General features: G+C 54.2%; 1 protein-coding gene across 7 annotated transcripts in view; it reads right to left on the reverse strand.

Annotated features, from left to right (window-relative positions):
• Positions 1-1024: 1024 nt before the first annotated feature.
• The window catches only part of DGKD (diacylglycerol kinase delta), a 108516-nt gene continuing 97245 nt past the window's right edge, over positions 1025-12295 (reverse strand). For 6 of the 7 annotated variants that reach the window (XM_042245056.1, XM_042245049.1, XM_042245065.2 and 3 more), the window contains 6 exons: positions 12170-12281; positions 11996-12088; positions 11048-11167; positions 4132-4249; positions 2972-3102; positions 1025-2407 (listed from right to left, as the gene is read on the reverse strand). In XM_042245056.1, coding sequence (XP_042100990.1) covers positions 2309-2407; positions 2972-3102; positions 4132-4249; positions 11048-11167; positions 11996-12088; positions 12170-12281 — 673 coding nt within the window. In that variant the 3' untranslated portion in view covers positions 1025-2308. The remainder of the gene's footprint in view (positions 2408-2971; positions 3103-4131; positions 4250-11047; positions 11168-11995; positions 12089-12169; positions 12282-12295) is intronic. The other variant, XM_042245076.1, reaches the window with a different exon arrangement.

The raw sequence follows: 12295 nt of genomic DNA on the forward strand, positions 1-12295 counted from the left end.
AGCAAGCTCAGCCCTCGAGGTGTGCTCTCCTGTCCCAGCCACATGCTGCGGGGGCAAGCTGTGGCCTCTCTGATCCTGTGTCCTAATCTGTAAAATGTGGATAGCCACTTCGTAGGACTGAGAAGAGGAATAGGTGAGTTAATATGTATAACGTGTCTGCCAGCACCCAGCATAAAGTAACAAATGTGTCAGCCAGCATCGTGATCGGTCACCACTGACACAGCTCGGTTCCTTTCACACCCACTGCTCTAGTCATGAGTGTGTGGTCCAATTCTAGACAATGAGACCTCAGGGGAGGTCAGTGAGTGCCAGATTTCCCAAAAAGTTTCCTTTTACCTTAAAAAGAGGCAAGAGCCAACCCACCTGTTCACCCACACTTTAGCCTGGACATGGTCATGTTTGGATGTGATATCTGGAATAGTGGCAGCTATTTTGTAACCATGAGGCCTGATCCGGCACTGGCCATGTGGGAGGAGCATGCAAGACAAAACAAGTTCTACTAAGCATAAAATGAGAGAGAAGAAAGCTTCTGGGGAGGCAACTACACACTCAGAACCCACACAGCCCTATGGTACCCTGCCAGCCCAGTTTCCAACTCCACGATGCCAGTCCCCATCCCTCACCCAGGAAACAGGGGTCACAAAGTGACTTTGAGCTTGAAGAGGCAGCTCCCTTGTAATAGAGATGAGTAGGAGAGCTCCAGTTTGCAGTTTTATATAAAAGACATAGGCTAGAACATTAGCTAAGATGACCTCAGGAGGCTGGGCTGAAGCTACATGTGATTAAGCATGAGAGCCTCAGTGCTTCCCAGCCCCGCCACCTTGCTGAATTAATTCAACAGATCCTAGAACCCACACCCTGAATAATACAATGCTATTCATTCCACTTTGCTTTTCAGCCACCACCAATTCAACCTATGTTTAGAGTGGCTGAAAAACATAATTCTGAATCCAGTTTGGAAAGATTTTTTGGCAACTGATATTTTACATCAAATCACGAAAGAATGATAAGAAATCTGACGATGGAAGATCAAAAACAGGCTTGTTTTATTTATACACAGAACAACTGTATTTACAACCCCAGATGTGGATATGTACATAGCAATACAGGAGGCATTTGCTTCCACGGTGGGCACTGTATAAGTTAGGATCATAAATACGAGGGGAAGCCCCACCGGAGGGCACAAAACCTTTTCTCCAAGTCGCCAGGGATCCTTCCTCCCTCCCTCTACACTGACAGGACCAGGAGACCCCAGGGACCCCCAGGGACAGCCGCAGAGGAGGGGTGGGGACGGGACAGAAGGGCAGCCAGCCCCACGTGCAGCGAGAGACACGAGGCAGCGGCAGCAGGGACGCTGCCCCGCAGGCAGGCTTCATGCAACGCTCATGTTTACTCCGCTCACTCTCACTCACTACACTCAGAAAACGGTTTTAGGTAAACAGTGTTGCTCTAATCACGGACATTACTTTTTAAACACCACGCTTCACCTAAACTGATGGCTTTCCCATGAGGGCGCGGAGGGCGCGGAGGGCTGGGGTGGGTCCCCGCCCGTGCGGTTGAGTCCTGAGAACCTCAGACCCCCAGGCGCCCACCCCGGGCTCCCCCTCGGAAACCCGGTGCCTTCTGGCGCCCGGGTTCTCGCCGCCTCCCCGCTCCCGGCGCGGGACCCCTGGGGCGGGAAGGAGACAGCGCCGCGCCAGCTCACCTCCGACGGCCAGAGCGCGGGCCGAGCTCAGCGCCCGGGGCCGGCCGCCAGGGGGAGCCCGCGCGCGGGTAGGAGCCGCCGGCAGGGCGCACGCTGGGCGGGCCGGCCCGGAGACGGTGCCCCGCGGGCGGGCAAAGCGAGAAAGCAGCCGAGGCGGTGAGGGCGGGATGCCGCCCGGGAAGCGCTCCCAGCTGGCAGCGCCGCCACCCCGGGTCACTCAAGGCAGAGCCCCGCCACCCCCACCCCGTAGCCCAGGAAGCCCCCTCCACACAGAAACAGGGGCCCGCCTCGGTGCGCGGGGGACGACAGGCCAGGCGTCCTGGGGACGGCGGGGACCCCGCGGCCCCGGAAGCGGGGCTCCCCAGCCCAGGTGGTGACTGCCCGGGCCCGGAAGGCCGGGGGCTCAGAGACGCGGGGCGCCCGGCGGGATCCGCGCGGGCGGGGAGCAGGCCCGGGAGGGGCGGCGCGGGCGGCAGGTAGCTGTGTTGTGGGTCCGGCCCCGGGGCGCCGGGCCGGGCCGAGCGGCGGGAGTAGCACCATGAGGGGCCGCCGAGCCGGCTCAGTCGCGGGGGGCGCGGGGGACGCAGGCCGAGAAGGCGGAGGCTAGGCCTCGGCGGCGGCGGCAGCGGGGGCGCCGCGGCTCAGCTCCTTGATGCCGCACAGGATCCGCTTCATGTGGCCCACCTTCGTCACGCCGAGGTCCTGCGGGCAGAGGGCGGCGCTCAGGCCCGGGCGCCCCGCGGCCCCACCGAGGGAGGGGGCACGAGGGGGTGCGGCCGCGATGACGGGTGCCCCCAGACCACCACCCGCGGGCGCGCACCTCGCCTGGTTCCCTGGACTGAGTCCAGGGCACCCCGAGCAAGTGCTGGGCACCCTGGTGGTGCCTGGAGGCAGGCCAGCCGCGCGGCCCCGTCCAGGTGACCTCGCAGCCTCCTGGGGTGCACCCAGAGGGGCCCGAGCTGCCCTCCCCGAGCCGGGAGGGAACCCCAGACACCAGCTCCCCCTTCACCCCGACATGATTCACCGCGCAGCGAGGCTGAGAGCGCGGCTCCCTGAGGCGTCTGCCCTGGCTCTGGCTGCGATGGCTGAGACACCACAGCCCAGGGGCGCTACCTGTCACACACCCCCCTCCCCCCGACATCGCTGCCCCGCTGCCTGAGAAGAACAGTGAGGAGACTGCTGGCGCTGGGGCGCGGCCAGGTCTTGGGGGGACCCCAGGGCCGCAGGGAGCACAGGTGTGCTTGCCCAGGAGGCGTGTGGAAGTACCTTGAGGTCCCTCCGCTCCAGGTGCAGGAGCTCGGAGCCCCGGATGTCGTGCCGCGTGAAGATGTCCTTATACTCACAGAGACTGAGGTGCTCCAACCAGGCAGCCACCTCCTCTGTGCCCCAGAGGTGCACTGTCAGAGACGGGAAAGCGCGGGCACAGTGAGTGCCCAGAGCCCAGCGCCAGGCAGGCAGCGGCCAGCACCCCAACATTCCCCGGCCACAAGCAGCCCCCGCAGCAGGCACCCCAACATTCCCTGGCCACAAGCACCCCCCAGCAGCCCCGGCAACAGGCACTCTAACATTCCCCGGCCACAAGCACCCCCAGCAGCAGGCACCCCAACATTCCCCGGCCACAAGCACCCCAAGTAGCCCCAGCAGCAGGCACCCACCACCCGGCCCCAGGCGCCATCCCAGGCCACTGCAGAAAAAGGTGGGCCGCCACCCTCAGAGGGGAGTGAGCGAGGCCAGCTGGTATCTGTTCCTGCCGGGGCCGGCAGCCTCGCCCCAGGAGGGACAGGTGGGCCTGCCCGCAGCTGAGGCCAGATCCCCTCGCCCTTCAAGAGGGGTCTGTGCACTTCCGGCCTGCAGCAAGAACGGAGACTCGCAGAGATTACATGGAGTCAGAGCCACCATGATTCAAAGAACCCAATTTCTGGACTAACACGCAAAGAAAAATCAAAGGGAGCTACCCTTACTGGCAGCAAATGCCCCCACTTTGAATCCGGGCTTGGGGCTGCCCAGCACCTGGGAGCCTGGGCCGTGCTCAGGGCCAACACTTCGTATGGAGATTCTAAGCCCCGATTCAGTGGCCCAAGGAGAGAAGCATCACTTAGGGTCACTTTCCGTTGATTTCCTAGCCCGTGACCATGAGGGCCCAGGCTCCCAGGGCAGGGCCATGATCAATGGACTGATTAATGGGGGCCAGGCAGCCCCTCAAGGAAGCAGGCACAGGGTCCAGCGTGTCTCTGAGTGTCTTGTCACCTCTGCAGTCTTCCCCACCTCACACCCCCATCGAGCGCAGGCAGGCGGCTTGGAGCCTGCGCCCCAGCATCCGCACAGGAGCAGGGTCAGGGCAGGGAGTGGCACGGGTCGCCACGCTGGGGTGCGGCAGTGCACACCAGGGGCCCGGGGTGACCAGGGGCAGGGCAGGGGGCAGGTACCCGGGGCGCCCAGGCTGCAGCGCGCTGCTCTGTTCTTGTTGTTCTTCTCCTTCTTGAACTTGGTCACCAGGCGGAATTTACCGCTGCGGCTGCGCTTGGAAAGATCCAGCAGCACGTTCTGTGGGGGAGGGGGAAATGGAGCGAGTCAGACCCCTGTTTGCCCAGGCCTCGCCCCTGCCGCAGACGGGCGCGCGGCCGCAAAAAGGCCTGTCCTCGTCCTTCTCCTTGAGTTTCAGTCTTGGACCGATCCTCATTTCTAATGCCTTTTAAAGTGGTTTTGCAGAGATAAGCAACCATTTTCATATTCTGGCTTTTTTCTCACTTTATAACGTTTATCCATCACGTGATTGAACAGCTTTGTATACGTCACTTAAACATCAAGACTAGTAAGTTATCCGCTGATCTAGCAGCGCTGCGCCGGCAGGCTAGTCAGGGTCAGGAGTATCCTTCTAAACGAAGCTTTTCCTGCACTCTTTCCTCGCCACCTGCTCCCCCAGGCAGAATCCAGGAGGGAGGGGAGTCAGAGGGACAGGGGACAGGGTGCCAGCTGGGTGGCCGCCTCCCCACAGCGCAGCCCAGGGCACGGCAGGGCCATCGCAGCCCCTTCCCCCTGGGTCTGTGGACCGCCTCTGTTGGTTCTCCCAGAAGCTACAGCCCAGGTCTCTGCCAGTAAAAATTCCTGTGCACTCACAGACACGTACCTGTGTCGGTCATTTGTATAAATGTAGTCACAAAAGAAATTTCCTTATTTTTCAGGTGTGCCAATTTCTCCCTGGCCCTGCCGGCCTGGATTCTGCCTCAAGGTCCTGTCTGCCTGCATCCCCGCGGTGTCTGCCTGCATCCCCAGTGTCTATGGTGTCCCCGGTGTCTGCCTGCGTCCCCGCGGTGTCTACTGTGTCCCCAATGTCTGCCTGCATCCCCGCAGTATCTGCCTGCATCCCCGCAGTGTCTGCCTGCGTCCCCGCAGTGTCTACTGTGTCCCCGGTGTCTGCCTGCATCCCCGCAGTATCTGCCTGCGTCCCTGCGGTGTCTGCCTGCGTCCCTAGTCTCTACTTGCATCCCTGCAGCGCCTACCTGAGTACCCACAGCGTCTACCTACGTCCCCGCAATGCCCGGTGTGGTCAGACTGTGCAACTCTAGGACGCACTTGCAGACCTGACAGGGACGTTTGGTCACACTGAAAAACCACCACTGGGCTTTTCCCTGGAATCGCACCCACGCTGGCTAGAGCTGGACACAAGCACCTTTGCAACCGGCCTGCCACGACCCTGCAACTTCACCACACCCCTGCGTGGTCATCTTCATAGGCTTCTTACCAAAGGCGTCTCATGCTACTTCACACAAACTTTATATTTTATAAGGTTTCTACTAGGAAAGAGACCTCGTATGATGACATTTTCTAGTCAACAATTGTGAGCTATTCAAGAAACTTATTTCTACACATTTCTTACACTTGGCAAAATGATCACGCATCCATTCTAACATGGCTGCCCCACGGAAGATCTCTAGCCCCCAGGGGACCACCACAGCCGTGGGCTCTCCTGTCCCAAGATAAGCGTCCCCTTGCACCTCAGCGGCTTCCTGCAGGACAGGTAGGAGGCAGCTATTCTCCACAATCCAAACAAAATCCTATTCCTCTCTAATTTCTTGTTCTTAAGGCAAACATGGGTTTTATTCAATTTACTTCCAACCTTTAAGAATATGAGTATTTTCTTCCATTGGTAAGACAAGGAGACTAGTAGAATGAGGCTGATTATCCACCTGTTATTTAATCTCCACCTTTTTTTGCTTTTGAAAAGCAAATTTCAGACATCAAATTATTCCACTCATAAATACTTCAGTCAGTCAGTCAGTTCAGTTGCTCAGTCAGGTCCAACTCTTTGCGACCCCATGAATTGCAGCACACCAAGCCTCCCTGTCCATCACCAACTCCCGGAGTTCACTCAGACTCACATCCATTGAATCGGTGATGCCATCCAGCCATCTCATCCTCGGTCGTCCCCTTCTCCTCCTGCCCCCAATCCCTCCCAGCATCAGAGTCTTTTCCAATGAGTCAACTCTTCACATGAGGTGGCCAAAGTACTGGAGTTTCAGCTTTAGCATCATTCCTTCCAAAGAAATCCAGAGCTGATCTCCTTCAGAATGGACTCGTTGGATCTCCTTGCAGTCCAAGGGACCTTCAAGAGTCTTCTCCAACCCCACACTTCAAAAGCATCAATTCTTCGGCACTCAGCTTTCTTCACAGTCCAACTCTCACATCCATACATGACCACTGGAAAAACCATAGCCTTGACTAGACGGACCTTTGTTGGCAAACTAATGTCTCTGCTTTTTAATATGCTGTCTAGGTTGGTCATAACTTTTCTTCCAAGGAGTAAGCATCTTTTAATTTCATGGCTGCAATCACCATCTGCAGTGATTTTGGAGCCCCCAAAATTAAAGTCTGACACTGTTTCCACTGTTTCCCCATCTACTTCCCATGAAGTGATGGGACCAGATGCCATGATCTTAGTTTTCTGAATATTGAGCTTTAAGCCAACCTTTTCACTCTCCTCTTTCACTTTCATCAAGAGGCTCTTCAGCTCCTCTTCACTTTCTGCCATAAGGCTGGTGAATACCAGACCACCTAACCTGCCTCTTCAGAAACCTTTATGCAGGTCAGGAAGCAACAGTTAGAACTGGACATGGAACAACAGACTGGTTCCAAATAGGAAAAGGAGTACGTCAAGGCTGTATATCATCACCCTGCTTATTTAACTTCTATGCAGAGTACATCATGAGAAATACTGGGCTGGAAGAAGCACAAGCTGGAATCAAGATTGCCGGGAGAAATACTTCAGTACACAAGCCTAAAAGACGATGCTACTCTTTTTAAAACGTAATCATGGCACCATTACCACACGTGACACCATTCACTTAGCTCTAATGAATTCGTTTACATCACATCTTCCCAACTGTTCCAAAGGTGCATCTTCACGGTGAGTCTGTCTGAATCGAGGCCCTAGCAGGGTGCACAGGGGACACCCAGCTCCTGGGCTCCATGTCTCCTGTCCCTTCACCTGCAGAGACCAGGCGTCTGCGTGGAGGACAGGGTGTCTCCCTGGCCACCTCTCGACACAAAACGGCCCTTTAACTCTACACATCCCAGCTAGAATTCTTTTATAGAGAATTCTTTCATCAGTAATTTTAAGAAAGAACTTTTATGGATCTACTGATAATATTCAATTTTGGAATCCAATGTGCTGGTTTTTAAAAAAGGAAAATGTTTGAAAGTTCTGGAGATCTGTTTCCTAACATGAATATATTCAACACTACTTGAACTGTACACTAAAAATGATAATGATGTAAGTTGCGTATGTGTCTTTCTCACCACAATAAAAAAAAAAAGGAACTGAGATAACATCCGTCTTTTTCTAGCTTTGACACTTTCTTATATACGGAAATTACATAGTCCTTGACAAATTTTTCCTTTGGAAATAAAATTTACTTTTTCAAGTTGTTCTGTGGCTATTCTTTCTAAAATATCTTGAGATTTAAATTTGTGTAATTTAAATTTTTTTCTGAAAAATCAAAAGGCGTATTGAGATGCTGAGACTCACTGGCATTCCTTCATGGGTGCTGGAACCTGATGACTTCCACGTCCGCTGCTCTAGGCCCCTTATCACTGCACTTTGTTCCCTTCCCCCCAGATTGCATTCGCCAGAGGGTAGTTTATTTTGCTTTCATTTCAAAGAACCAACTCACAGATCTACCACTGGTTTCCTTCTCAGATAAATGGTCTCCGATCTTTATCAGCAGAGCTGTGGCAGCTCCCCATCCGCAGCTCCCTTCGCCCTTCATACTTCACCTCTTCGCCCCGTGCGCGGGTGGGACAAGCCAGTCTGGAATGCCAGCAGATTTTTTAAATATCCTATTGTCAACAGGCAGAGAAGGCGATGGCACCCCACTCCAGTACTCTTGCCTGGAAAATCCCATGGACTGGGGAGCCTGGTGGGCTGCGGTCCATGGGGTCACAAAGAGTCGGACACGACTGAGCGACTTCCCTTTCACTTTTCACTTGCATGCATTGGAGAAGGAAATGGCAACCCACTCCAGTGTTCTTGCCTGGAGAATCCCAGGGACGGGGGAGCCTGGTGGGCTGCCATCTATGGGGTCGCACAGAGTCGGACATGACTGAAGCGCCTTAGCAGCAGCAGCAGCATGGACAACAGGAAAGAAAGCAGAGTCCCCCTTTACAGAGCATAAAATCCTCTCTATAGAGAAACACAATACATATTTGTATATAAATTCTACATACCCACATTCTATCAACTTTCTTTGTTCAGATGTTGTGATGTGGTGACTTTCACCATGATTAATCAGGGACTGACAGTGAGAAGTCACACTACCTAATTGGGTTTCTGACATTTCCAATTATTTCAAGAAGTTTTAGCTTGACACATTTTATGTACATCAATTAAGATTAAAATTTGGGGGGTAATCACTAAGAGAACATGCAGAAGAGCTCATATAATAAACTGGTAGAGGGGATAAACAGAACTGTGGGAAGGAGAGACTCATCAATCAAAAAGGAGAAAGGAAACAAAAAGTGAGACAAACAGCACAAAAGATGGGTAACGTGCGTCTAAATATGGTAATTACAGTAAACGCAAACAGACTGGACTCTCGTATTGAAACAGTACAACACTGACTAAAAACCCAAATAATGCTGCCTACAAGAGAGACACTCCAAATGAGGCTTGAAAGGAAAGTATGAAAAATAACATGTCAAACAAGTAGGCTTGAAAATGAAAAGAATTAGTAAAGGTCCTGTTATAATGATAAAACCCTAAATGCACCCAATAACATAGCCTCAAAACGCATAAGGCAAAAACACACAAAACCACACACAACACAAGACGTCTACGTTCATGGTCAGAGTGTCCAGCAGAAACTGACAGACGGAGAAGGCACAGAAGCAGGGACAAAAGAGAAAACAGCAAGCAAAAATACCGCAGTGAGGACTTGCTGATGTGAAAATACAACTGCACGCAAGGAACATTTGTGAAAACGGACCATCTGTTGGGCCACAAAGTTAGTGTCAATAAATTTCAAAGGACTGGTTATATACAAACAACTGCCTTTGAACAGTGAAATTAAGTTAAAATAACAAAAAGAAGTATTAGGGAAAAATTTCATCCATTGGCAAATAAACAACATACTTTAACTCACGTAAATGCTATATTAGCATATGATTTTATCATTACTTTAATCATAGTTTATTTCAGAATTATGTGGTATATAACAATATGATTGTTAGTTTTTACCAAAATAAAGTGATCTTCTACCACTTTTGCCTTAGGTACGCAATTCTATTTTTATATTAACATTGTTACTTTGCCTTGTTTATCATCTTCTTGAAACTGCTTTATTTTTACTCTTTCTGGGTCATAATTTTTCATTGGGTGTACAAAAGAGAAAACTGGGTTCCTGTGATCAGTACTTGGTCAGATTTTTTTTTTTAACACAACCTAAAGAATAATTTGCTTTTAAAAGGAGAAGATGGAGTATTTTCTCATTGTTATGCTGTTAGCTCCATCTTTACTAGTTCCTTTATTTTCTTTTACAAGAGAGATGATATTTTGGTTTTGTGTTTTTTAGTGATTCAGAAAGACATAAACCCTTTCAATTTTACCAGAAACTATCTTTAAAACTTGGAGAAGACAATGGCAACCCATTCCAGTGTTCTTGCCTGGAGAATCCCATGGACAGAGGAGCCGGGCAGGCTGCAGTCCACGGGGTCGCAAAGAGTCAGACACGACTGAGCGACGAACATACACACACACACCTTTAAAACTATTTAAGTTTTTAAAACAGAACTGATGACCTTCCTCAGATTATTAATGTCAAGAGCGTCTCTCACCTCCTCCCACCACAGGAGAAGGCATTTAAAGTGCTCTCCCTCCTCCGTCCAAGCCCTCCTTCCCTGCTCCCCCCGCCAATGCCCACACTGCACAAATTACAGGCTAGGCTGCGGCTGCGTATTTTCTTTGGGACTTTTATCATATTTATAGCTAACTATTTAACACATTTTGACGAGGCTGGCCGGGCCCTCTAAACCAGAGTCCTCATCCTTACGCTGCCAAGTTGTGCTTCTCAGCTGAGAGGCCCTGGTCAGTTTTCCACGCGGGGTGTGCCCTTGTCAACAGACACCTGCGCGTGCATGAGGAGCTCTGCACAGCTCCCTGGCCCACGGTTCTAACAAGCGAAGCCCACAGCAGGGGGCCCAGCATTTGGTGCCCAGCCGTCCTTCACCGTGTGAACTCTCTCCCGCCACCCCTGTTCTACCCTCGGGAGGACGGCCTCTCGGGTTGGCCTCCGTCCAGGTGCTGCCCCCAAACCACGCCCAGCGAGCACCTCTCCTGGGCCCACGGCCACCTTGCCTGCTGCAGGAGGCACAGCCCCAGGACGCGCCCAGGCTCCCGATATCTCAGCTATAAGGCCCATGCAAGCTGCGCTCCCTAAACACACGTAACAGACAAGTGTGACCGGGAGTGGAATACGGCGCCCCGACCCTGACGACAGACGCCCAGCAATCCGCAGGTCAGCCTGACAGCATGCCTCCACGCTGGGGGAGCACAGCGGGGCCGGGCTTGGCCTTCTCTCTACCTGGCCCCTGGCCGTCCCACAGTTCTGAGGGCAACAGTGTCCCAGTTGTCGAGGGTCATTCTCAACAGCAGTTCCCAGATCCTTCCTACCTGCCAAAGTGGGCCTCCGTGCCCTGAAGGCATTTTAACAGAGACGCATGTTTACCGGGGGTCAGATCAGGGGCTGCAGGACCAACACCATCTTCACCCCGAAGCTGCACAGGGACTCGGGCACGGAAGGGGCAGCCCCGTGTCCAGGGACGCCGTGCTGAAGCCCGAGACCCACATACCTCTTCGTCACCAGGCTCCATGGGCTGGCACAGCCAGGGCGTGTCTGCCAGCTTCCTGAGCTGTTGGTCCATCTCGGTGAGGGCAGCCGTGAGCCGCTCCTTCTGAGGGGGATCCAACTGCTGCTCCAGGGACAGAGAGACGGAGGGAGGAGACACAGCGGTTACCAGCAGGGCGGGGCCGTAGGGCCCACGCAGACAGAGAGCCTGCCCAGGCCCGGGCCACTCTCAGAGAGCTCTTCTAAAAGCTTGCCAGGAAACAGAGTCACAGAGCAACCCTCAAGGGCCAAACTCGGAACCTCCACTTGTAAGTAGCGCCAAGTGAGAGAATTAAACTCTCCTCTCATAAGCAATGGGGCAAACCAAGCTCGCCTGAAAATCGCATCAGCAGGACTCACAGGTCACCTGCATCAGCGTCCTTGGGACCCTCTCTCAAGGGGAGACCAGACCGCCTGCACCGGAGCGCAGAAAGCATGTGGGGTGCAGAGGTGGCTGCGTGAACGTCAGGACAGCGTGGACGCGTGGAATGACAACAGAGTACGGACTGGACTCCTGGGGCATTTCTGCAGTGACTTCACCTCCCTGACCTTCCACACCTTCGTTTCTTACAAGAAGGCTGGCCGGGCACTCTGAGGTCTGCCCTGTTCTGGCTTCTGCAATTCGACAGAAGTCCAGCTGGGTGCCTCCCCGGGGCTGAGTGAGGAGGGGCGGCCGGGTCTGTGTGCTGGGGACAAGGCCAGAGGCGTCCGCATACTCGTGGGCCCTGAGGACAGAGGGCTGTGCACGACACAGTGGGGCCCTGACACCCTGGCGTGGGTGTGGCGAGATGGGCCAGAGGGTCTGAGCATCACTGCAGGGTCAGGGCAGGGCCCTCAGGAACCCTCACGGTCGGGAGCCCCGCACGGAGCCGTGCTGCCTGTGTGCGTGCCACGGGTCGGCCCCCCAGCTTACCAGGGCCAGCCTGCCCGCGAGCAGCAGCTCTGTCTCACTGCGCAGGGCTCGGACGTTATTCACCATCTCCAGGACGAGGCTGCAGCTCAGCCCCTGAGAGGAACCAGAACAGAACCATGGAGACGGCCCAAGGGCGGGCGGGGGCGGGGGGCGGGGGCAGGAGGGCGCAGGCACCTCTGCGGCTCTGGGCTTGCCGTACACTCGGTCCATGGACTTGGAGCTGGCATTGACGGCATGGGCGAGCTCCTGCTCCACGTCCTGGTGGGACTGTGCTAGCTCCCGGATGCTGGAGAGACAGAC

Source organism: Ovis aries, chromosome 1, assembly GCF_016772045.2.
Source record: "Ovis aries strain OAR_USU_Benz2616 breed Rambouillet chromosome 1, ARS-UI_Ramb_v3.0, whole genome shotgun sequence".
Classification (NCBI taxonomy): Eukaryota; Metazoa; Chordata; class Mammalia; order Artiodactyla; family Bovidae; genus Ovis; species Ovis aries.